Source organism: Taudactylus pleione, unplaced genomic scaffold (genome assembly GCF_031769625.1).
Source record: "Taudactylus pleione unplaced genomic scaffold, aTauple2 ptg000053l, whole genome shotgun sequence".
Taxonomy (NCBI): Eukaryota; Metazoa; Chordata; class Amphibia; order Anura; family Myobatrachidae; genus Taudactylus; species Taudactylus pleione.
The window spans coordinates 35,058,860-35,086,268 of record NW_028284455.1 but is presented as its reverse complement, the minus strand read 5'-3'; the positions used below and the strand labels follow the sequence as shown (position 1 = coordinate 35,086,268).

Genomic DNA, 27,409 nt, shown 5'->3' with positions numbered 1-27,409 from the left:
TTGCTTTATACATTGTTTCTAAATTAAAAACTGCAGATTAAATGGAGGAAGGTGTCTGAAGGGGTAAGGGTGACAGGCCAAAATGTGTTATATAGTCTTTACTTGAAGATTTTATTCAGCAGGGGCGTAACTAGGTACTATATGTGAAGGCCCCATAGCAAAAGTTTGTAAGGGCCCCTATGTACCACTCGGAATCGGTATGAAGAACCGACAGAGGAGATCCAGACAGTCAGAATCCTGACACCTGGATCCCGACAGGGTTAACATACCGACACTTGGTGGTCGGTATACTAACCCTCCCCCTCTCATCACCCTAACCCTCCCTCCCTGGTGCCTGAACATAAACCCCCCCCAGTGCCTAAACCTGACCTCCCCCTCCCCGCACCCTAAACCTAACCCTCCCCCTTAGTGCCTAACCCTAACCCTCCCCCTAGTGCATAACCCTAACCCTTTAACCTAATTCTCCCTCCCCCACCCCACTACTTACCTTCGGAATCTAGGCGGCCGGGTATGCTGGCGCTGGTATCCTGACGGACGTCGGTATTCTGACGCTGGTATTGTAAGTGTCGGCATCCCCTCTGCCGAGATGCTGAACACATACCGTACCACTCAATTGTAAAAAATGTATATAAACACATGTAACTTTGACAGATCTGGGCCCCATAGCAGCTGCACCCCTTGCACCTATGGTAGTTATGCCCATGATCCTAGGTATAGGTTATAACCTACCTAAAATCTACATTAGTTCTCTGATCACTTCAAAGGGTTGTGTACTGGCAGAGACGTAGAAAGCCCGGCCGGGCCCAGGTGAAGGGGGCATGGCCTAATCATGGTTGGCGTACGCCCCCTTGAGCAAAAAATGTAAAAAAAACACTTTTGCAGTGAACCCCTCAGCCAGGCGCAAAGCCAGGGGGGGCACGATCAGTGTGATTGCTCCCCCCCACAGCCATAGAAGACTGCTCTGGTTGCTGCTCAGCAGCCGCGAGCAGTCCCTCATTGCAACACAGCACACACTGTGTGCTGGCCTGCTGGGAGGGGGGGACGGTGCCACACCCGGGCCCCTCTAGCAAGCCTGGGCCTGGGTAAATAGTACCTGCTCCCCCACCCTCTCAGCGCGACTGTGTACGGGATGCCGGCGCTCAGGACCCTGGCTGTCAAAATCATGAAGCCGGCATCCGACAGGGTTAGGCTACCGACACCTGTAAGTCCGTACATCGGGATATTGACCGCATCCCGCTTCACATATGTATGCTGTATGGTCTTTTCCGGCATCCCATTTTGCCTTTATTATAGAGACACTAATGCTTTGGTAAACTATGTTAAAAACATACCAGTACTTTAGTAGGTTTTGGCTTATAATGATGCAACTGACTGAAGAAGCAGGTTTTAAGGGGCAGCAAAGTGAAGAAAGCTATTTTCATGCCACAAAGTGTAATATGTATCTTGATGGTAGACCTGATAATAATAATAATAATAATAATTATTATTATTATTATGTGGGAATCAAGTAAATAATACTATGCCATAATATGATGATGACCTGTGAGTTTGTATGCAGATTCCTCAGATGCGACCAGATGCTGACATGGAATGCTGGAGCTCTCCACTACAGTGATGAGGTCAAGATTATCAGGGAGATGGTCAGTATGGACTCAGGCATGGCAGATCTCAAGAGAGCAATAGAAGAAGTAACCTACCTCGGAAAAGGAACTCATACAGACTGTGCCATTACTGCTGCCACCGACCATCTCCTAAATAGGTGAGTTTCATGAATTGGACTTATTAGTTCTGTGTGTGACAATATGGATTCTAATGAGCAAGTATAGGGACTATATGTATCTTCTACTGTATGTTCTAGAAGATAATAGCTAGATTCTGATTGGTTGCTATGGGCAACATCTCCACTTCTAAAAACCCGCACTTTAGTAAATTTACCCCTAGATGATTTTAGATCAAATATTACAAATCACTAATTAGCAGATAAGCTTCACTTGGTATTTTTTTATTATTATTTTCAGTGAATCTATCTGTTTTAATAGATGTAAACAAATCTATATGTAATGCTTTACCAGTTAGCGATATCACAGTGATTGAGACTGTGGGGCTTATTTATGAGGTTGGTTTTTGTTTTTGTTTTTTTATTTATTTTTAAGTCTGTTTTGAAAACCAACAATTTACTTTAGTCAAAACTGACGGAAAACTACCAAAAACCTGACTTAGAACATCGGACCAACAATTAACGTTTTTACATAGAGAAGAATACTGTAGAATCTGCAGATTTACTAAAGGCCGGTTTTACAACCGACCAAAAAGCAATGACAAAACAACAGATGAGTTTGGGAGTATCTGGACATGCTGGCACTTGTTGTTCCACAAGTGCCAGCATGTCCAGATATTAAGGGCCAGCTGGCACCTCTAAATAAACTATTAAAATAACCACAGTACTCACGTATCGGCTGTGGTACAGTAGCATCTTACTTTTAAAAAAGTAGACAAATTCCAAACTTATCAAATCCATACAATAGGTCTTCGGAAAATAACAAACCAATCACCGATCCCCATGGACACTCACTGTACACACTGTGGCCCTGATTCAGAGCCGGATGCTCTGACAGAGCGCTCGCTCTGAAGCAGGGCCGTCCCCCCTACTTTTTGGAGCGGCCTCCTGGCCGCTCGCATAGCTGTGGGTAACCACCCACAGCTATAGCGAGCGGCCAAAATGATGGTCGCGATGGTCAAGACCATCACGACCATCGGGCTTGCGACGAGACCTTTGCGGTAGGGTCTCGCTGCCGCAAGCCCTGGAGTGCTTTTGGCTCTATCAGAGCCAAAAGCACTCCCACTGACATTACTAGTGATGTCAGTGGGGCCGGCCCCAGACGGTAGGCGTTCCCATGGGAACGCCTCCGTCTGGGCAGCCACGCCCCCGGCACGCCCACCAAAGGGAGCGTGCTGTCAATCACCATCGACAGCACGCCCCCTTTGGTGCAAGACCCGTAACGACGGCTTGGCCGTTGTTTTTCGGGTCTCGCGCATGCGCACGACGGAGCCGCCTCCGTCGTGCGCATGCGCACTTGGGCAACATCGACCCGCTTGCGAGTGCTCAGCACTCACGAGCAGGTCTGAATCAGGCCCTGTGTACACTGTACAGTGCTACCAAGGTATAACAAATCATACAAGGATACTGTCATAAGACTTGGGATTTTTTGGCATTCTGGACCTCATTCAAAGGCGGTCGTTGCGGCCGCTCAGTCGTAAGGGAAAAGGGGCCGGATATGCAAATGAAGCGCTCGCAAGTTGCGTCGTTAAGATGGGATCGTTAGCTGGACGAGCGAGGGGAGGATGCGGCCATAAGACTAAAAACACGCCTCCTTCTCGTTCGCAATACACGTCATCTCTGGGCATATAAGGATTAATCAAGACCATCGGGAACCATCGGAGCTGGTCACAGAGCTTAAGGTTGACCATACCCTCTCTAAAGCACTACGATCAAGTCAGTGTAAAAACCTCCCATGTCACATGTGCCATGACACTACTTAGTTAATTATGCACTCCCATAAAACGCTGTTTGCATAGTCAGGCACACCTGCGTCCGGATCTCCCCTCCCCCGTTCACAAGCACCTTCCCCTGTTACCACCCACAAACGCCTCATCCTGTCACTCAAACTAACGACCTGGCTGTGTTCAAGGAGAGAGCAATTTCTGATCGTAACAGCTAGTTTGCGCACGCGCATTGCGAATTTTACACATGCGCGGTTTAGCGAACATCGGTTGCGTACGACCGAGCGGCCGCAACGACCAACTCTGAATGAGGTCCTCTGTCCTCTGCTATTTGCACTGAACTTTTATGGAAAGTCATTTTGCTTGTTTTAGGTTGTAAATTGTGAATAAATTCATATATTCTTTCTATCCTCTGTATTGGACATTTTTTGGGATAGTGGCGCCTTATATGTTTATATATCTTTACTTGTAGCATAAGACAGAATAAGAAAGCGCCGATTGGCCAATCAGCACTTCCCTATTAATTCATATGATAGTGACCTCTTAATGTCCTGACAGTTGAGGTTAGGCACTGTAAAGTGTATGTTCATGGGGATTGGTGATCGGTTTGTTATTTTCCAAAGACCTATGGATGCATACATGGGGCCATATTCAATTTGAGGCGAAAAGTCTGTTTCCGCTATACTGTTTCGCCGATTACGTAATTTTCGCCTGTTTTGAGTTTCCTCCCTATTCAATTTGGAAGACTTTTCGCCTAGGCGGAAAGACAATGCAATGTAATAGGCGAAAAAGTTTTGCCTATGAATAGCAGGCGGCAAAAAGTGTAGAATTGCGGTTTTGGGGTACAACATTGCGGGAACCCCCGTGCAGCCTTAAGGCAGTCCTTAAGGTAAGCTGCATCAAAAAAAGTTTAAAAATAATCGGGACACCCCAAACAAATTATGTTTAATTTTGGGGGTAAATAAAAAAAGGAGAACAAAGTGCCAAACTATCTAAATTAATTCAGGTTGGGTCCCCATGTATGCGGCAGGTGTTTTCTTCATTGCGGGGACAAGCGGCAGGTGCAATTTTGCAGATTTTTTAAAATAACTTAAAAAACAGCTTACCCCATTTTCATGTACCCCAAATTTGATAGATAATTTTTTTGGGGAAAATAACTATTCCTAAGTGCTATTCTTTATCACATAGCCACAAAATTGCACCTTGCGGCTATTACAAACCCCGACTTCCTTCAGCAGGCAAAAATGGGGGTACCCATAGTGATCCCCCATGTCTGGACATCTTTAGGGGGTCTTACAATTATTTCCCAAAAATTCCCGTATTTTTTCGCCGATCCAAGTTTCGCCTGTTCCAGATTTCGCCTACTTTGGAATTGAATACGGGGAATAGCGGGCACGCGTGCGATATTTTTCTGCCCGGAAAAAAGGCGAAGGAGACGAAAAGTCCAACAGGTGAAAAGTCTGTACTTTTCACCTCAAATTGAATACGGGCCATGGACTGAACAGGAGACCACCCAAGGATTTGGTAAGTATGGAATTTGTGGGTTTTTTTGTTTTTTTAAATAAAATACTATCACAGCCAGGGTGTACATACTGTGGTTTGAATATTTTCTTTACAGGCAAACTACAGCTGGCCCTAAAGCCTAGGTATGCTGGTATTTGTTGTTCCACAAGTGACAGCACGCCAGGAAAGGCTGTCTGGGACTTGTTGTCCACCTGTAATGAACAATATTATTAACTACTGTATTACATTAACCCAGCACCCACCGCCACGAGGGATGCCTTTAATAGCCATGAGATTTTAGTCTAGGGCAGGTTTTTCCTGTGCCATTTTCCCCTTATTTTCCTTTACCAGCTCACGATGAGAGATCCGGTACTGGTTATGGTATTGGTGGGTATCCCACAAAATTTATTTTTCAGTTGTAATTAGAGATGAGCGGTTCGGATTCTGTGGAATCCGAACCGCTCCGAACATTGGGGATCCGAGTCCACCCGAACCCTGTTCGGGTGTTCACCACCTGACTCGGATCTCCGTTCGGGGCCGAACGGCGGCCGCCTGATGTCGGATTCTCACTAGAGAATCCGACATCAGAGCTCCTATTGTGTAGGGCAGAGCGCTGTGATAGCACTCTGCCCTACACAGACACAAACACACAGCCGCCAGCGGCAGCTGTGTGTTTGTTACAGCAGCCAATGAGAGTCACACAGACTCTCATTGGCTGCTGTACGGAGGGAGCCGGCTGGAGCTCACACATGAGCTCCGTCTTCCGGCTCCCTCCTCAGCGTGTGACAGCAGAGCGGACGGCGCGGGAGCGGGGATACAGGTAAGTTTTTTTGTTTGTTTTTTTTTTCTTGTGCAAGGGCCGGGAGCGCTACTGGGGGGGGTGGTCTGCTACTGGGGGTGCGGGGGGCCATACTACTGGGGGGGCCTGCTACTGGGGGAGGCTATACTACTGGGGGGGTCTGCTACTGGGGGGGCTATACTACTGGGGGGGCCTGCTACTGGGGGAGGCTATACTACTGGGGGGGTCTGCTACTGGGGGGGCTATACTACTGGGGGGTCTGCTACTGGGGGTCCATACTACTGAGGGGCCTGCTACTGGGGGGGGTCTGCTACTGGGGGACCATACTACTGAGGGGCCTACTACTGGGGGGCCATACTACTGGGGGGGCTTACTACTACTGGGGGGGCATACTACTGGGGGGGGCTTACTACTACTGGGGGGGCCATACTACAGGGGGGGCATACTACAGGGGGGCTACTACTGGGGCAGCCTACTACTGGGGGGGCATACTACTGGGGGGGGCCATACTACTGGGGGGGCTGCTAATGGGGGGCATACTGCTGGGGGGGCCTGCTAATGGGGGGCATACTAGTGGGTGGCATGCTAATGGGGGGCATACTACTGGGGGGGGCCTGCTAATGGGGGGCATACTACTGGGGGGCATTCTACTGGGGGCACTGCATAGGGGACCCTACTACTAAGGGGACTGCATAGGGGGCACCACTGCTGGGGGCATTGTGTAAGGGACACCGCTACTGTGGGCATTGTGTAAAAGGGTCACTACTGTGTGACGTAACATAAATAAGAGACACTACTTTATGGTGTAATGTGAATCAGGCCCTATGTGCGGTGTAATGTGAATAAGATTGTGCACTGTGACTCCTTGGGCCGTAGCCCACTATGTAAACAAGTACTGTGATCCTGCTGGCCGTACCCCACTGGGTGGGTACACTACTTTTCATTTCTGCCACTGCTGTGTGGCAATGTGTCATAGATGTGCTTTATACTGTGGTGTCTGTGTCGTTGTGCCGCTGATTTGTCGCTTAGTAACCAGTCAGCTCACTGCAACCTTTGGCCAATAATGTTGAAAACAATATTATAAGCTGTGATATGGTCTAAATTGACTGGAAATTAATGTTATTGAGGTTAATAATACTCTAGGAAGAAAAAAAAGACCAATTTATGTGATTTTAGCTTTTTTTGTCAATTTTTGTAAAAAAATCCAAATCCAAATCCAAAGCCAGTCACCGCAGTTTGGCAAATCCAAATCCAAAGCTGGACGACGAATTAGAACCAAATCCAAATCCGGCAAAAATGGTCCGGCGCACAACCCTAGTTGTAATTTTAATAACTATTTCAAGCTTTTTACACACCTAAGAAGCTCAAACTGATTTGTGCAGCGCTTCTGTTTGGACAGGTTTGCCATCATTATTTCACTTCTGTTTGCCATTGGTTTTGGACATTTATAGCTGCTAAAAACGACTGACATTCAATGTCAGGTTTCAATTGAAGCTGAAACCCGATGCAGGGGCAAACGCAGGATTTGTAAGGGGGGGTTTCTGTATATATATATATATATATATATATATATATATATATATATATATATATACCACCCACATGCCTGTCACACACGGATAGTTCCATTTTTGCAATGTATTGTGTAAGTATAGTTGTATTCCCAATTTGGACTGCCCCCTCCTCCCCTCCCGCACACATACACTCAGAGCAGATTGCACACACTTATGGAGCGTACACACGGTCAGATTTGTCAACTTGTCAGATTTGTCAGATGAACGATTGAACGATTTAAACGATTTGAACGATTTTACCAATGTTTTGAACGATTTGAACGATTGAACGATTTTTGACTGCATTAAAATGAATGGAATCGTCCAAGTCTGACTGCAAACCCATCAGATGTCAGATATCGTTATCTGACAAACGGGAACGCGCATCGTTGATCGTCCATCGTTCAGGCTTGTCAGATATGAACGATTTTCCTTCAGATATGAACGACTGAACGATTTTTAAATCGTTATCGTCCATATCTGAAGAAAAAATCTGATCGTGTGTATGCACCATAATGGAGCGTACACACGGTCAGATTTGTCAGACTTGTCAGATTTGTCAGATGAACGACTGAACGATTAAACGATTTGAACGATTTGAACGATTTGACCAAAGTTTTGAACGATTTGAACGATTGAACGATTTTTGACTGCATTAAAATGAATGGAATCGTCCAAGTCTGACTGCAAACCCATCAGATGTCAGATATCGTTATCTGACAAACGGGAACGCGCATCGTTGATCGTCCATCGTTCAGGCATGTCAGATATGAACGATTTTCCTTCAGATATGAACGACTGAACGATTTTTAAATCGTTATCGTCCATATCTGAAGAAAAAATCTGATCGTGTGTATGCACCATAACACTGCACATTGCACACTGACACACACTGCACATTACACACAGACACTTACACTGCACATTACACACAGACACTTACACTGCACATTATACACATACACACACTGCACATTATACACATACACACACTGCACATTGCACACTGACACACACTGCACATTACACACAGACACTCAGAGCACATTACACACAGAAACTCAGCAGATTACACACAGACATACACTGCACATTACACACAGACACTCAGAGCACATTACACACAGAAACTCAGCAGATTACACACAGACATACACTGCACATTACACACAGACACTTACACTGCACATTACACACACTCGAACTACAGACCATCTTATCCCACACCCATGGTATAAACAGAGCTGGGAGGTACAGTACCTGTGATGATGTTTGTGGCAGTGCTATATTACATGCTGTCCGGACTTCAGCAGATGAGGAGTGCAGTGAGTGACATCACCGGCACTCAAAGGCACATGGGAGCTGTCAGGGAGGAGCTGCAGCCACAGTAGCTCCCCAGTACTGCTCTCAGCCATCCCCATAGCTACGTGGAAGCTGCCCAGTCGGAGCTCACAGAACGGCCTGATGAGACAGACACAAAGCTCTCTGTCTCACTTTAAAAAAAAACAAATAAATACTTGTGCGCTGCGGGGATGGATTGGCCTGGCAGGGGGGTTTCTAGGTACTCAGAAACCCCCCCCTGTGTGCGCTACTGCGATGGATGATAAATAGTCAAATATTAGATAACTAAATGCCGTAGATGTCTGTCGATAACCGTTGATTTTGGTTTAGAACCGAAGGCGCCCACTTTAGTGATCAGCTTCTGCTACTGAAGACGCAGAATTGGACTGTGTGAACATCGGTCATCTGACTAGAGCCGTAACAAGGGCTCTGAGCGCCCTGTTTCGGCCATGCCCCCTTTGTGTATGACATAGCACATAAGGGGACGGGGCCGCCAGCACCCGGGGCTACAGCAGTGCCTGGAGAATCTTGAAGACTCTCCGTGCAGCTGTAATTATGGCAGTGTGCCTGCCTGTAGAGTGCAAAGTACGCTACAGGCGGCACTGCCGCAGCAGAACTGGCTGCAGTGTGCTGTTCCAGGCAACCAGCTAGTCAGAAAAAAGAAGGGGTGCGGGGTGGCGACGGTGCTGCCTACAGAGCCCTACGGTTTTTGCAGCCAAACCGGTCCCACACCCCTGGTCACGACCCTACATCTGACTAACAGGTTACTCAGGATGGCCGGTGTTTTCACGCTGCCTCGGCCAGTGAAACTGCTGTGTGCTATTCTAAGTTGTGCCTATGGAGTAGGGAAGCCTGCTTCTGATGGATCTCTACCACCTAGCATGAGGTTGGTGCAAGTGCAAATACTAATGATGACGGATGCGACAGGTGGCATAAAATCAGGAGGCAGCACGACTTTCCGCTTGCAGATGCAGTAGCTCTACTCATTCTTACTTTAGCATAAGGTACTAAATCCTATTGTGTCCTTGTTTAGCAATTGTTTTTCACTAGTGTAAACATAGATCTTCCATAACACAGGGATTTAATATTTATGCAAACAGTATATTCAAGTATTTTGCACTTTTATTTTAAACAGAACTAATTTTGATGTTTTAATTCTGCGCATACATCTGAGATGCACTGGGCATGCGTCCGATGGTTACCGCTGGGGTCTCAGGGCTTGATTCAGCAGCAGTGCACGCAAGTGCAGAAGCATTTAAGGAGTGGTGCGAGCGGCGTTCCCGGAAATGGAGCGTCAAAACAAAGACACAATTCCATTAGCACTGGTAGCCATGTACCTTTGGACATTCTGAGTAACAATAGGGCTGCTGCAATGGCCGATGGTAAGACTGATGACCGATGGATGGTGTGACTATTTGCACACAGCGGCAGATTAGAGCTGCAGCCAATGGCCGTCTCAGTAGGAAACCCTTTGGCTACGGCATTAGCATACATTCGCAGTAGCGGCTGCAGCAACAGTCACAACTGCTACTGCAGCTTCGTCCACCTCTGAATCAGGCCCTTAATGATTAGAAAAATAGGATAACAAGATATATTTTCAAGGCTTTCAATACTTTTGCAAGCCACTTTATTGCAGTCTTACATTTTTTGGGGGGTGTGGTGGGATTTATATACTTGGAACTTTGGGCTATGCGCACGCAAGCGGGTCGATTGTTAGGCAGTGCGTATGCACGGCGTGCGCACTGCGTGTGTGCAAGCCCCGGAGCGAGCGCAAAAGCACTTGCTCCGGCGCTCGCATCCAAAAGTGGGGGCTGTCGATGTTGATCGACAGTTCGCCCCGTTTGGAAGGCCTGGCGGGGGGGTGGCTGGGCAAACGGAGGCGTTTCTGCCGGAACCCGCCAAGAGGTCGCAACTAAAAAAACAAGCGCCCGCCCTGATTCAGAGTGAATCAGGGCCTCTCTGCGGCCTCAACCCACCATTGATTTGTAACTATCTAAATGCTATGTTTAAACACAGTTAAAAATTCTAAACAGTATAGAATATAGTGAATCTTTTAGCTTCAAGATTTATGGGACTGTATTGCTTGTGAATATATATGCCCATATCCGTGTGTACTATCCCAAAACAAAACAGTGTGGTATCTGCAGAATGTGTATTCATAACCTAATCCCCTATATATACCGTCCCCTCAACCACCTGGATCTCTTTAAACTCTAACAAAAACATTTATAATCTGAATCATAGTTCACCCTAAGGGACACAAAGTGACTTGCACTCAGCCAACACAAATTCAGGCGTTACTCTAATGGAATGAGCTGTGACTGAAAAGATGACTGTTGCGTCATTATATACTGGAAACTATGTATAGTGAAAGCATTAATCTTGCAATATCTAGTCTGCTTTTATTCAATTGTCACCATTTAATAAATACAGATGTTTTCTATGGATATGAAAAGCTTGTGCTGAGTTTCTGCTAAAATATTAGAGGTTATCAACAGAAAATCACTTCCCACAATTTCATGCGAATCCAGGTGTTTAGAAGTAGGCTGGTTGAACTTTTGACCACCAAATTAAATCATTTGTTCATCAAAGAGGTTACGGAAGCCAGATGGAAATAGTTCTTTATCCTCCTTGTTCCTTTAATTACCATAAATTCATGAAAGTCTTGTGCTATGACAAGATTATCTCCATCAGGTCTTCTTTAAGCTGTGATGTGCAAAATTATGAGTTTCTTTTTAAAAGTATTTATATAGTTTACACTAATGTTTAATATAGAGGGATACAAGCATTGAGTAATTACTTGTGCTTGAAGTGAGTAGGACCACTAACATTCACAAATATATAAGTTATCCGGCACTAATGGAATGCAAGATAATTCACTTTGCATTTGTTTTCGATACAGCTGTTTACTAGATATTGTTCTCTGGGCCTGAATCAGACTCGCTCGCGAGCGCTCGCAAGCGGGTCAATGTTGCCCAAGTGCGCATGCGCACAACGGAGGCGGCTCTGTCGTGTGCATGCGCGAGACTCGAATAACGACGGCCAAGCCGTCGTTATGGATCTCGCACCAAAGGAGGCGTGCTGTCGATGTTGATTGACAGCACGCCCCCTTTGGTGGGCGTGCCGGGGGCGTGGCTGCCCAGACGGAGGTGTTCCCATGGGAACGCCTAGATTTAGACGCCTGTCATTTAACCCTCGCCGGGATAAAGCAGTCAGGAAGCCGCCTGTCGGGATTAGGTCCGCCGGCTTCCCGACTGCATACCATATAGACCAGCGGTTGCGAATTACATCCCCTTTAAAATAAGTGTCTTATATTATATCTATATAATAAGCGAGAAAGCGTGTCTATCTGTCTGTTTATCTGTTTGTCCTTTATGCACGGCCAAAGTTTTGGACCTAGCTCCACCAAATTTGGCATGATGGTGTAGTTTGACCAGGATTAGGCTGTTGCCACACACTGTTACATAATCCCTAAAAATTGGGACACTTAAATTACACAGGTTCCTGCACTGGCTCCAGTGGAAATTGGCAGTCTGCCAAAAGCCTGTGTGGAAGCTACAAAAGTGTCCTTTTAACTTCACAGTCTGAGCAAGTCTCAAACTTCATGACTCATGCAAGTTCATATTAAATCCAGAGTTCGTCCTTTTTAAGGGGCCTATCCATTAGCAGATGTTTTTCTGATAGATGAGAAACAAAAGATATCTATTGAAAATTCCGGTGGCTGTGCTGAAAGATATCTGTCATGTACACGACAGATTTTGGCAAAAGACGAACCATGAACGATATCGCAGGACATCATTCAGGGAGTGGATTTTTTGCTCTGCAGCGCTCTGCAGCTGCTGCTAATATCTTTCGTTGTTCGTCGTTTATCGCATATAAACTGCCAGATATTTCTAATATCTGGCAGTTATATGCAATAATTGACCAACATGTTGGAGAGATGAAAGATTCAATTTATCGGCCACGGGAGTGCGCATCTGTTATCGTTCAGGGCCTATCCATAGCAGATAAATTGAATGAATGAACGATATATCGTTCAGTCGGTCAATTTATCTGCAAAAGGATAGGCACCTTTAAAGTGAGCATATATATTAGTCAGACCTCTGTGTTTGCATGCAAGGACGTAACTAGATCTGTGTGGGCCACATAGCAAGGTCTTAAAAGCCCCCCCCAGAGGTGAAGGAAACATATACATTTGTCCCCACATAGAGCCCATTCAGGTTATGCCACACATTAGCACCCCTTATACACATTATGCCACGCTTCAGTAGTGCCCCTTACACATTATGCAACACAGTAATGACCCTTACAGATTATACCACATTGTAATACCCTTTACAGATTATGTCACATACCATAGTAGTATACACAATAGCAGTGGTCCTTGCACATTACGCCCCCCACCAGCAAATCACCTCCATGTGTCCCTCCAGCAGCCACTTGGCTCCCCCTATGTGCCATCAGCAGCCAGTAGGTGTGGATTTGGGGCTGGGCTGCCAGATAATTACAGCTGGCACAGTGGCAGACATGGACAGACAGCTCCAGTGCAATTTTAATCTGGCGTGGGTTGCAAGCCAATCGGAGCTTGTTGACCGGCAACCAATCAGGAGCCGCTACTGCTGATTGGCTGCCAGTCTGCGAGCTGTGGTTGCCAGTGGTGCTGTCTCTCCATGTCTGCCTGCCAGTGTGCCAGCTGTAATCCGGTGGTGAACTGGCACCAAATCAACACCTTTGACACCTGAGCCCCCCTCAGTGGCCCTAACTGGAAGCCCACCTTGTGTGCATGACTGAGTGCAGCGGGAGTGGCGGACCACAGAGGCAGCTTGGGTACCATAGCAACTGCACCCCTTGCATCCACAGTAGTTATGCTACTGTTTGCATGAATGTTACCAAACAGTGGGGTACTTTTCAGGATCAATGGAATGGGATTATAGGTGAGTACACTGTAAACAAATAAAGGCTACAAGTGTACTTCAGGGTCCAGTCTTCAACCTGGGCAATGCCGGGTATCCCAGCTTGTAAAAAATAAAAATACCTCACCTACAAAGTTCTAGTTATGCCTTTACATGTAAACACATAGGGCTGACTAATATACAGTATTTGGACACTTTAAAAAGGACTAACTCTGGATTTAAAATAAACTTGCATGAGTCAGTTAGCTCAGTTTGTGAGTCTAAAAGGATACTTTCGTAGCTTTCACACAGTTTTTTGGCAGACTGCCAATTTCCACTGGAGCCAGCCCTGGAACCTGTGTAATTTAAGAGAGACTCCATTTTTAGGGATTGGGTGACAGTGTGTGGCCCTGAAGTTCAAATCTATGCAACAACCTAATCCTGGTCAAACTACACCACCATGCCAAATTTGGTGGAGCTGGGTCCAAAACTCTGGCCGTGCATACAGGGCAAAAACATGCTTTCTCGCTTATTATATAGATTTTTTTATTGCTTTAACCTGTATTACAGCAATAGTAAAGGGAAATAAATGTTTAAGCTTTAACAAAGATGTTTTATTAAAGAATTAGACAGAAGCAAGCAGAATTAAATGGAGATAATGCATGCTGTTCTACTTCTGCTCGCTCATGCGCCAAGGTGGAGATGTGAAGTGCAGATGCTATTACTGTATGTTGTCTGACAAAGCAATCTGCAAGAGAAAGAGGTTTATATACGGGAACATTGCTTTGATTAAATTAGAGGCATGTTTCCCTATTTGTTAGTCATGTTCACCTATTGAAAGAGTAGTGGTCATAGATAAAGCCTATTTTGTTCTCTTTAAGGAAATGGTGGAAATTACACAGCTACATTCCTTGTTTGTCTTGCATTTTATACAGTTTCCTTGTTGTTTTATCCAATCAGCCAGACATTTTTACACTCACAATTTATTAACAAATATGCAACTTTTAAAGAACTGTATAATACAGTGTTACATGATGTATGGCTTCTAGTGCCTTAATATAACTGTGTATTCTGACCTCTCTGTGTATTAAAATCTTAGGGGAGTTTACAGGAAGGGAAACAAATTCATGGTGGTTGTGACAGACGGACATCTCAATGACGGCTACAAGGAACGGTGTGGTGGAATTCACCATGCACTGACTGAAGTCAAATCAGTAAATATGAAGATATTCAGTGTCGCAGTGACTCCCAATCACATGGTAAATTTGGATAATACAAATAAGAGGAGCTTGATCAAATTTGTGTTAAATTAATTGTTTTGTAGTCTCTATGTCACTTTGCTTCTTACCCCACCTGTCTCATATTCTGATGGGGTTTATTCAAACTTCTAAAGAGGACAAGTAAAGGACTTTCCAATATCAACCAATCAGATTATAATTATTATTTATCTAATATTGTACATTCTATAAAATGATAGGCAGAATCGAATTGGTGTATATGACAGTACCTCCACTTTGTCCTCTTAAGAAGGTTTGATAAATCTCCTATTCTCTGACATTGAATCATGTGCCAACTTATTTGGTCCGGAATGTTTAATAGTCTCATAAATAAGCTACATAACAGTTATATATCAGAAACTGATGATAATGTTTTCAGCTGTGACCAATAAATAGTTTTTCACATAGAGATTGACACTAAACCCACACACATGTCAATAGCAGGAAAATGGATTATTGTTTTCTATAATCGTCGGAGTCTGCTAACAGTAAAGGAACAAAGCTTTTCTGTTTGGCCTGAGAAAACAATGTATAATGTTTGGCTAGTCTTGTAAAGAATAAATTGTTGCAAATTCTTTATCTTGCTATACATAATTGTAGCAGGCAATCATCCAATTACTCTGGCTGTACATTACGTTTCAGACCCACAACATATGGACCTGGATGTGCACTGTAAAATATAACATGCTATGCTGTATTTCCTTTTATGGGTAAAGCTCATCTTAATATGCCTTGGGATAATGTCTAATTGTTATGTCCTGCGCTACATTTGCAACATAGGTTCTTCTGTCTTTAACAGTACTAACAAAGAGAGCCTATTCGTGAGATGTAGGAATATTGAAAAAAGAGCAATGAATGCATTAAGAGCTATAAAGGTATTAAAACAATCAAGGATGGTCATAAGATGAAAAACCTTAAAATCTACTGAAAAAATTTAATTAGCTGTGAAGTCCCATCAGAACCTTGGGTGTGATGTACTAAGTCTTGGAGAGTGATTAAGTGGAGAGAGATTAAATACCAGCCAATCAGCTCCTAACTACCTGCCATGTTACAGACTGTTTGAAAAGTGACAGTTAGGAGCTGATTGGTTGGTACTGTATCTCTCTCCACCTTCTCTCTCTCCAAGGTTTAGTATATCTGCCCCTTGTGCACTAATACTCTGCAGGATAACTGGGCAGGAAAACCTTGCTTGTTTTTGCTCACAGCCCATAGAGGTGCCAGCAAAACACAAGCTCAGTGCTTAAGATTGCATGTTTATAGAAGTAAGATGTTATGGGATATAGTCAGCACTATACGGGATGCCGGCAGTCTAATTACCGGTCCCGGAATCCACACAGGGGTTGGGATCCCGGCTCCAGTATACTGACCGCTGGGATCCCGAAGGTAAGTATTGATGGTTACAGGAGAGTTAGGTTTACGGTTAGGATTAGGCACTTGGGGAGTGTTAGGTACTAAAGGAGGAGGAGGGTGTAGGGAGGGAGGTTATGGTTAGGAACTAGGAGGGAAAGTTAGTGTTAGGCATCACTGAGAGTTAGGGTTAGGGGTAGAGATTAGCGGTAGTAGACTGCCTTTCAGTGTTGGGATTCTGGCAGCCAGCCGGGAACCCATACCCAACCCGAAGTTATTATGTTCTAGGAGAATTTATAATAAAGAACTGAAGTTACATATTTAACATGTGCCCACAAAGTCTCTAAGGGGCGGAAAATTATTATCTCAAAGGTGGTAATAATTTATTGGTGGTAGAAATTGTAACTCATCGCTTTTTGTTCCATGTAGGTCCAATTTGTAAGGGAAGCATGTGAATTTGGGCAGATCCACCAATGTAATAGAGAAATATAATATTGTTGAACTAAAGAGAGCCTCAATATCTGCTTATTTATTTCATATTTAATGAGTCACAAAAGCTGTAATTTTAGAGGAAAAAAATAAAAGTATTAGTTTTAATATGCTAGTTTGTATACTTTTCAATTTGCATTTTTTTCTATTGTGACTTTGCTTATTGTAGATGAGTTCTATATATGCCTCCATATATTGACCACAAATCAGGAGATTATGTGAGGTTATAATGTCTAGGTTAGAATTCCTGTGTAGACCTACCCTTTGTAACAATATAATTTTTCTCACAGGCTGATCGTATTATTGCCACAGATTCCAAATACACTCACAACCTAACAGCTTTTGTTGACAGCACTGAAATGCTTCATACAACAGCAACAAGCATTATAAATCAGATGGTAAGTAGTTATGTCTCATGGGGAAAAGCAGTTAGTTAACATAATTATGAGGAATTATTCTGTGAATAAACAACTTTGTGTCATATAATGATATCCTCTCTTTATAAATCTTTGCTGACTGTGCAGGGTGCAGGATCCCTCCCATTCAATGGATTTCATCCTGGCTGAGGGGATCATTAGGCCACACCCACTGAAAGCACCAGAGCCCCGCAAAGCTCTCTAACTGGGAATGACCAAGCTACTGAGGAGGCAGGTCAATCACCAGGACACCCTCCATCCACCTCCTTTTTTCCATGTTTATAGTCTCAGTTACACACAGATAAACAAGTGTCACATATGAAATTAATTAGCACAGTCTCCTGGTGCTTCCTAGTCACATTGTGCATTAGATGCATTTTCGCTAAATAAAAAAAGACGCCTGACGCTAGCATAGTCTCAAGGGACCTGGCGGGTCACTCAAGCCAGGCTTATTGCGCTACATGGTGTATTGAAGCTAAATGAGAAAGGACACATCTGTATATTAAAGTAGCCGGCATCAAATATTAAATATTATACTGTTTCAAATATAGTTTGGTGTGAGGGGTTCTTACTGATGAAACAACTGATTGTTTCCAGTACGTAGACGTTCTAATGAAAGCACTTCCTAAAACATTTGTGCTAAATGATCACACTCTTTGAATGCCAAGAGTCAAAAAATTCAACACAGGGCTTGTTTATAAACTCAGTATTCTGCTTTACAGTACAATTAGCAGACATACAGTACCGTACTATTAAATAATTGGATTCATAATTTACCACAGGAATGTACCTGAAAGCTTCATTTTCAAGATCTTCCCATTTATTAAAAAATTATCTACAGATGTGTCCTCATACGCCATATGGCGCAAAACGCCTGATGCAATTGATATGATCTGAGAGGAGTAGCATACTGTACTTTTCTTAAAATTTTGCTCCTTATACCATCGCAGACTCAGCAGAAAGCTGTGATGTTGTTATTGTATGAATTTCAGAAGTGTCTATTTTCATCAGTGTGTTTTCTTGCTCTGTATCTGGCCAGAGGATCCCTGTGTGTCTTTTTTGTAATACTTTTTTGGTTCTGGACAATGTTCTGATGTTGTCTTTGTTTTCATCATGAGCTTGTATTTGCTGATATAGTTGATAATATGATAAGTGGTAGATTACTCGTTACATATAATAAATGGTGCTGAAGCCAATCAGCTCTCAACTGTCATTTTTCAAACAGATGATAGGAGCTGATTGGCTGGAGCACCATTATCATACACATCCAGTTTTAAAACTCTTTGTTTATGATAAAACTCATTGATATGTCTGGGAAATAACAGAAGTGTGTGTTTATGGAATAAATTATTTCCAAATGTGGCCTCATTTGCGGATGGTTATGAAGTTGTGTGATTGGATCCTGGTTGTTGATAATAGAATTAGTGGATATGACACAATCTGTATTAGGTAGTTTGTGAGGGAAAAGTCTGCGGTGAAATAGAGAAAGTGGTTTAAACTATTATAAATGAATAAGTTGAATCCATAAATGATGTACATACCTAGTGTGCGATATCTTGTACATTAATAGTTAGTACGGTACACAAAATCTGTATATGAGGTGCAGTAACATGTTGATTGGATTCCTAAGGCCCCCATACACAGTGCGATTTGCTCACGATCCAATCTCGTTTGCAATTTCCCTTGAATTCCTGAACTGTCCCAGTCATACGATATTGTGCCCACAAACGGTACGATTGTACAAACGATCATACGATACAGATGGGTCGTAATTGACTGCAGATCGTAAACGATATATCGTTTGTAGCAAACAACCTCACGATGCTGGAATTTAAATAAATGCGCATCAGCATTGTGATCATCCCCACACATGGCACTTTTTACACGATAGGTTGTTCTGATCGATCGAAAATGGCCAAATTGTGTAAAAAAAATCGCACAGTGTATGGGGGCCTTAAGAAACCGACATAAAATACATTTTGTGGACAGTAGTTTGTTTCACTTGTTATAATGTTTTGGAACATATTAATGTGATCACCAATTATATAATCATCAATTTATTTATTAACAATAACAACCGAATCACAATGTGAGTGCTTATATAGGAACTATAGGGGACTGTAAATATATGTTGTTGCCGATATTCACTGACACTGACATCACTGACGCTGGGCAGTAGGGTTCAGAGTACAGACCAACTGTCAGTAACTGTAATGGAGCCGTTACCTAAGCTAGGTACACACTATGTGGCGGGTGCCACCGATCCGATAAACTCTCTGATCTGCCAGGCGATTATTGGATGGGTGCACACCTGGGCACACTGAGCAATTTCTTGGTGAGTGTGTACTTTCCTTTGATCTCTTGAACGGGATCAGTTGGATTGGGTGTACAGCTCATAAGATGTGACCTCCTGATTCGACTGTTTGCAGGAGAGTTTGAAGCCGTTTATCGGCTATCGCTCCAGCATCGCTCCTGCATTCACACTACAGCATACAATTATCGGGCTGATCATACAAATATCGGCAGATAGACCCAATAACTGTACAGTGTGCACCCAGCTTGACGTAGGGTGTTTTTTGGTTACACCTTTAAATCAGTGGCGGAACTAGAGAGTGGTGGGCCCAGATGCAAGAATATGTTTGAGGTCCCCCTATGCAGTTCCCCCAGTAGTGGTCCCCCTATGCAGTGCCCCCAGTAGTGCCCCATATACAGTGCCCCCAGTAGTGGTCCCCTTATGCAGTACCCCCAGTAGTGCCCCTTATACAGTGCCCCCAGAAGTGGTCCCCCCTATGCAGTGCCCCCAGTAGTAGTCCCCCCTATGCAATGCCCCCAGTAGTCATCCCCCCTATGCATTTTCCCCAGTAGTAGTCCTCCCTATGCAGTGCCCCCAGTAGTGGTCCCCCCTATGCATTGCCCCCAGTATTAGTCCCCCCTATAAAGTTCCCCAAGTAGCGGCCACCCCCCATACAGTGCCCCCAGTAGCGGCTCCCCCTATACAGTGGCCACCCCCCCATACAGTGCCCCCTGTAGCGCCCTCCTTATGCTGTGCCAGTTCCCGTGTCCCCCTGTAACACCCTAATAAAGGGTGTACTGATCTAAGTGTGTGGCGTAGCAGATATCTTCTTACCAGTTCCCCAGCTCTGGATGGTTCGGATCCCAACTGGAAAGTAAGTATTAGATACAGGCAATAGGAAACACTTAAAGAAGTATTTATTTTATAGTTTTTTCTATGTGATGAAAGTAAATTTTCACATCAACATTTCAAGGAATACATTAAATACACTCTGTCCCTGAAGGAAGGTTTATTAAACAGGAACGCTTCTTTCTTTGAGCTGAAAAGGAAGCTGGTTAGCACTTTCTCCTAGCATATGTATATGCAAATGAATACAACAACTTTATTGTTTTTGTATTAAACTAAACTAATATTCGTGTCTTTCTATCACACTTAAGTCAGTTCAAACTCTGGCCATTAACCGTTCGCTGGTGCACATTTGAAGTTAAATACAGTATGTTGCTCACAGTATCCTAGCACTGAAGAAACTATGGGCCTGATTCAGAGCCACTCGTAAGCGGCCGCTCGTTCACTCCGAGCGATGTTTGCCGAACTGCGCATGCGTACGGATCATAATACGCATGTGCGAACCAGTCAGTGCAGCCGAAATTTGTTTGTTCGCTAAATAGCGAATGCCTGCTATTTTGAGTGACAGAATGAGGCGTATGTAGGTGGTAACAGGGGAAGGTACTTGAAAACGGGGAGTGGAGATCCGAACGCAGGCGTGCTTAAAGGTCAAAACGGGAGTTTTAAGGGTGTGCATAATTAATACAGCAGCGTCATTGACCACGTCACTGGGTTATTTTATAGCCAGAACTGCTCGCAAGATTGTGGTAGCAAAAACCAACCACAAGAATAGCGAGCAGTTCATACGCTGGTCGATGTACTCGATTAATCTAATAAATAGCGGACATGACGTAGGATGCGAGCGGCCAGGGGGCGTATTTTTTTTAAAAATGACCGCAAGTTTTGTTCGCTCGTTCAGACATAGAGGCGTGAACAGACCGCAAAGAGCGAACGGTTCATTTGAATAGCCACCCCTATTTTATGGACGAACGACTGTAAATAGCGTCCGGCTCTGAATCAGGCCCTATGTTCTCGATAATATTACTTCACTAAAGGATACTATCTGCCAATGTTGTTGTTGACTTGTATGTTGCAAACCCGGGTTTGAGGATTTTTATAATTGTCTATGGCTGATGCTTATTATCCATGTCTCAAACTGGTGTCTGATTAAACTCCGGACTTCACTATAGAGTACTGAGTTCTGTAGTATATTGTATTGCTAGAATGCAGTTATAATACACTGTCCCTTTTCTTAAGCAAATTGACAGGACCTGCACTCTGTAATTTAACGTCTTATAACATGAGTAAGTCTGACTTCTGGACTCGCTTGGCTAAATTGACTGAGGAGAAGTTCCTTTTCTTAATCGCTCTCTCTTTTTACTGTAGGTTAACAGCAAAGCTCAGCAATCAGTCTGCCTTAGAATAATGTTTCCTTTTAAGACTGAACTAGAGATCAGCTGTATCTCCTTGGTGCAGAGTTATACAGAGTCTCCACTGACTACTTTAATGGGGCTCTGTAAGACCTTTCAAAACTGGCTGGAGTCTGTCCTTGCACTTTCTACTAGAGGGGTGGGCTGTGAGAGAAGAGGGCGTTTTTGGTACTCACTGTTCCGCCTCTATACAGACAGTTCCTCCACCTGGTGACTGAGGATCGGGTGGTCCTGACGAGACTCCGCCTGGTATACGCTCCCCTGTTCCGCCTATGAGGCAGGGTCAGCTACAGGAAACCTGCGAGGGGGATGGCTCCGATTCCCTCTCCTGGCCAGCCTCCGTCACTTGCCGACGCCCACAGCCTGTCTCTCAGCCAGACAGGTCCCCTCAGCTGCTTCTCCTCCGGCCTCACTTCCGGACTGTCACTCCCTCTGGTGCGCAGTGGAAGTCCCGGGACCTCCAGCCGCTCTAACAGCCAGGATTCTCAGCTCTTAGCAGCAGGTAAGCTCCGAGTGCAGGCCTGTCTCCTTCTGCCACTACTACAGGGCTCTCCGGTGAGCGCGCACACCCCGCGCTTTAGTCAGCTGCCTCAGGACTCCCTCTGGTCCCCTCTAGTGCTCCGGACTGCGCCTCCCAGCCACTGCCGTGCCGGCCGGAATCCCCGCTCTCCTCCTGAGGTAGGAGAGACACAGCGCGGAGGTGTCCTTTTCTCAAACTGCCTCTGGCACACTAAACTACAACGGTCCGTTACTGGACCTTTTTATCACTAGCGGTCGCGTGCGGGCCCCTTCCCGCCGGCCACACGCGCCGCTTCTCCTCACTTGACCACCTATATCTCTGTATGGGAACAGTTTTTCCTATCCTGCAGACGCAATGACCTGTCCCTGGCTGCGTGTCTGTTATTAACCATAGCCCAGTTCTGGCAGCCTTATCCAAGTTCTCCTCTGTGAGGGGTCAAAACATATATATATATATATATATATATATATATATACTGGCAGTTTTTCTCAGTCCAAAGGGGTACACCCTAAACACTTTGGGGGTACCACACCCCTACACACACACACAAAAAATAAAAACACAAAAAAACACAACTTGCCTGAATCCCCGCCCCTGCCGCAACCTCCATGGTCCGCTCCTCCCGGCCAGCTCTTCTGCACTATGGGAGAGATGTCATGGCGACTCTCCCATAAATTGCTACTGGGGGAGCCGCAAGGCGGAGCTCATGAGTAAGCCTGAGACGGCTCCCTCCTTGGACGCAGCAACAAACACACAGCCGCCGCTGGCTAGCAATGGACCAGGAAGTGATCGCTTTCCTCACCCATTAAATCTAATGAAATGGAAATATAAAATAGATAGGGTCAATGGTTAAAACAAATATAATTTAAAAGAGGGCTGATGGAAAAAGTGGACATATCGTATGATTTGTTTATTACAGTTTATTATAATACATGTCACATTGAAAAGGCCATTCCTGAACTTTACCTACGTGAGAATGTCCCTACTTTCTGCCTTTCCACCTCTGTTTGCAAGCAGGGGTCAAAGTGGGCCAGAACAGGGCGGAACTGCGTCTATTTGGAAACGGAACCAGTTCCGTCTCCTCCGATCCACCTCAGCCCGACGCCGCATGGAGGCTCTATTTGCCTGGCGCCCCCTGAAATTTTGTTACCAGCAGGCGCCCAGCTCCCTCCCCGCAGCGCGAGCGCCAGCCAGAGGCTGAAGCTCACTCATGAGCTCCAGCTTCCAGCTCCCGCAGTGTGCAGTGCACTATGGGAGAGGCGTCATAATGTCTCTCCCATAGTTCAGAGGAGCAGTCAGGCGGACTGGAGGCAGCAGACGCAGAAGCGGGGCTTAAGGTAAGTATTGTTTATTTGTTTTGTTGTTCGCATAAGCGGCTTCACTATAGAGGACATTACTTCTGGGGGTAGTACTACTGGAGGCATTACTCAGGGGGCACTACTACTAGGGGCATTACTACAGGGGACACTACTACAGAGGGCATTACTAATGGGGGCATTGTTTAGTGGGTACTGCATAAGGGGCACCACTACTGGGGGCACTGCATAAGGGGCACCACTACTAGGGACACTGCATAAGGGGCACTACCACTGTGGGCACTGAATAAGGGGCACTACCACTACTGGGGGAACTGCATAAGGGGCACCAGTACTGGGAGCAGTGTATAAGGGGCACCACTACTTGGGTCACTGAATAAGGGACACTACCATTGTGGGCACTGCATAAGGAACATTACCACTACTGGGGGCACTGCATAAGGGGCACCACTACTGGGGGGACTGCATAAGGAACACCTCTACATTGGGCATTGCATAAGAGGCACTACTGCTCTGGGCATTATGTGTAAGGGGCATTACTGCTGTGGGCATTGTATAAGATACACTATTACTGTGGTCATTATGTGTATTAAAGGCACTACTACTGTGGGCATTGTGTAAAAGGGGCACTGCTGTGTGTCATACATGAATAAGGGACACTACTATGTGGTATAATGTGAATCAGGGGTGAATCAAGATTGTGCTACTGTGTGGTGTAATTTTAATTGGGAATACTATTGTGTGACCATGACCCTTTCTTTTGAGACCACACCCCTTTTTTCCTGTTTCTTTAAAAAAAAACATACCGAGGGGGGGTAGTGAGTTCCACCACTTCTCTAGGACCACTTTAAGCACTGGTTACAAGTTTACATGTGATCAACATATTGTACGTATGACTCTGCATTATCCATACTTCAGTCTGCAAATTATTGGGAGATACACTCCACAAATAGTCATATGTTCAACTCTGCATCAGACCGATGTGTTCAGTAGTATGTATTATTTTGAACAATAAAGAGTGTTCTCATTTATGAATCATACAGTTCAATGCTAGTGAGACATCCCAAGATATATTAAATGAAACCATCTCAAACTGATCAGGTTTACATTCTGTAACTGCCCTATTGGACTGGAAAATACTATATGATAATCTCCCACAAGCAGCTACAATTATGTATCCAGTGTTCGTTACATCTCTTAAAATAGTAAGCTCACTTGGATATGGCTATGTAATAGGATAAGATAAATACTTTTATTGTCATTGTAAAAGAACAATGAATTTACAAAATCAGGTAAACCACATACGCATTACAGCATGGAACATTAGTTAAAATCCCCATTCAGGTTCAGTCTAACAAAAATAGATGGAAAGAAAATGTTCCTATACCGCGAAGTTCTAGATTTGATACACCAGAAGCGCCTTTATGATGGTAAAAGGGAAAACACACTATGGTCTGGATGCTGGTAATCCTTTATGATGTTATTTCCTTGTAACTGTAAACTATTCTTCATATAAATTTCCTCAACAGAGAGCAACACTCTACCAATAATACTTTCAGCCATTTTAACAACCTACTTGTGCTATTCCCATACCATACTGGTATATAGTAGGTTAACAAACTCTCAATGACACAGCGGTAAAAATTTAAAAAACTAACATGAAAACATGGTCGGACTGGTCCACAGGGGTACAGGGGAAATCCCTGGTGGGCCCCACTGCCTGAGGGCCCCAGACCCTCCTCTAGGGGTCATGATCCAGACTGTGCATTGAATTGTACATTGTTACTCTATAAGAGGATCAATTACCTTGTGGAACAGGACAACTGAAAAACATTGGTGGCTGGCAACATCCCCTCTGGTGGATAACGCCTACTACAGGTTGAGCCTCCCATATCCAAATATTCTGAAATATGAAATATTCTGAAATACAGAAATAGAGAACACGACAGATAGTGACACCTTTGCTCTCTGATAGTTCAATGTACACAAACTTTGTTTAGTGCACAAAATATTCTAACAAATTACCTTCAGGCTATATGTATGGTGTTTATAAAACATAAATGCATTGTGTGTTTAGCCTTTGTTTCCATTCCCAAGATATCTCATTATGGTATGCAATTATTCCAAAATATGGAAAAATCTGATATCCAAAATACTTCTGATACTAAGCATTTTGGATATGGGAGACTCAACCTGTACTGCATTACCCGGTGGGCCCTTTACACCACAGTGCGACTCTGAATGGAAAACAAATTAACTTTGTTTATAATTTGTTGGAAAGATAGATTTTAAATCATTCAAGGCAAGGAGACGAAAGATAATTGGTTAAGATTAGAGAGAAATAAAGTATAACATATATATATATAATATTATAATGCCATATTTTTTTCTTTTTAAGGTAGAAGATTCACAGACTACGGTATGTTTTAATATGTATTACATATGTACAAAGTACAATAGCATCTACATTTATAAAATGAGCATATTCATTTTAGCTTTTTTATTTTGCAGTGCTGTGTTTTTCAATGCAAGGTAAGAGTCACCATTAAATTTTATTTTATAAACCTTTAATGTAACATATCCATGTACAACGTTTCTGTTTTAGATATTATAGATATAGATACAAACGCCCAATGTCATCATGTCGTTAGGTTGCGTGTAGGACGCTCCAGATCAGCGGCACAGACTGCAGGGTGCCTGTCTGGAGTGTCTAAAGGAAGCTCCGGAGTCGCCACAGCAGTGACTGCCAACCCAGAAAATAACCACCATTCTCATACCCAGCAAATGACGGCAATTCTTATACCCAGCAAATAACCACCATTCTCATACCCAGCAAATCACTGCCATTATCATACATAGCAACTGATTGCTATTATCATACCCAGAAAATGACTGGCAATATCATACCCAGCAATTCACTGCTATTATCATATGCAACAAATGACTGCCATTCTTGTAACCAGCAAAGGACTGCCATTACAATACCCAGCAAATGACTGCCGTTATCATACCTAGCAAATCACTGCCATAATCATACCCAGCAAATGACTGCCATTATCATACCTAGCAAATGACTGCCATTATCATACCCAGCCAATCACTGCCATTATCATATGCAACAAATGACTGGCATTATCATACCCAGCAAATCACTGCCATTATCATATGCAACAAATGACTGCCATTATTTTAACCAGCAAATGACTGCCATTATCATACCTAGCAAATGACTGCCATTATCATACCTAGCAAATGACTGCCATTATCATACCTAGCAAATGACTGCCATTATCATACCTAGCAAATGACTGGCATTATCATACCCAGCAAATCACTGCCATTATCATATGCAACAAATGACTGCCATTATTTTAACCAGCAAAGGACTGCCATTATAATACCCAGCAAATGACTGCCATTATAATACCCAGCAAATGACTGCCATTATCATACCCAGCAAATGACTGCCATTATCATACCTAGCAAATGACTGCCATTATCATACCCAGCAAATGACTTCCATTATCATACCCAGCAAATGACTGCCATTATCATACCCAGCAAATGACTGCCATTATCATATGCAACAAATGACTGCCATCATAATACCCAGCAAATGACTGCCATCATAATACCCAGCAAATGACTGCCATTATCATACCTAGCAAATGACTGCCATTATCATACCCAGCAAATCACTGCCATTATCATATGCAACAAATGACTGCAATTATTTTAACCAACAAATGACTGCCATTATCATACCCGGCAAATGACTGCCATTATCATACCCAGCAAATGACTGCCATTATCATACCCAGCAAATGACTGCCATTATCATACCCAGCAAATGACTGCCATTATCATACCCAGCAAATGACTGCCATTATCATACCCAGCAAATGAC

General features: G+C 44.1%; 2 protein-coding genes across 2 annotated transcripts in view; one reads left to right on the top strand and one right to left on the bottom strand.

The window, feature by feature from the left end:
• LOC148535363 (collagen alpha-4(VI) chain-like) overlaps positions 1-21,861 on the bottom strand; it is a 423,891-nt gene extending 402,030 nt beyond the window's left edge. Inside the window, exon 1 of the mRNA XM_088462796.1 lies at positions 21,843-21,861. The gene's annotated coding sequence lies outside the window, so the exon portion shown is untranslated. The remainder of the gene's footprint in view (positions 1-21,842) is intronic.
• LOC148535362 (uncharacterized) overlaps positions 1-27,409 on the top strand; it is a 242,115-nt gene that overhangs the window by 51,795 nt on the left and 162,911 nt on the right. The window contains exons 4-8 of the mRNA XM_088462674.1: positions 1,559-1,759; positions 14,689-14,848; positions 16,993-17,100; positions 25,901-25,921; positions 26,014-26,034. Of these exons, the coding sequence (XP_088318800.1) occupies positions 1,559-1,759; positions 14,689-14,848; positions 16,993-17,100; positions 25,901-25,921; positions 26,014-26,034 (511 nt within the window). The remainder of the gene's footprint in view (positions 1-1,558; positions 1,760-14,688; positions 14,849-16,992; positions 17,101-25,900; positions 25,922-26,013; positions 26,035-27,409) is intronic.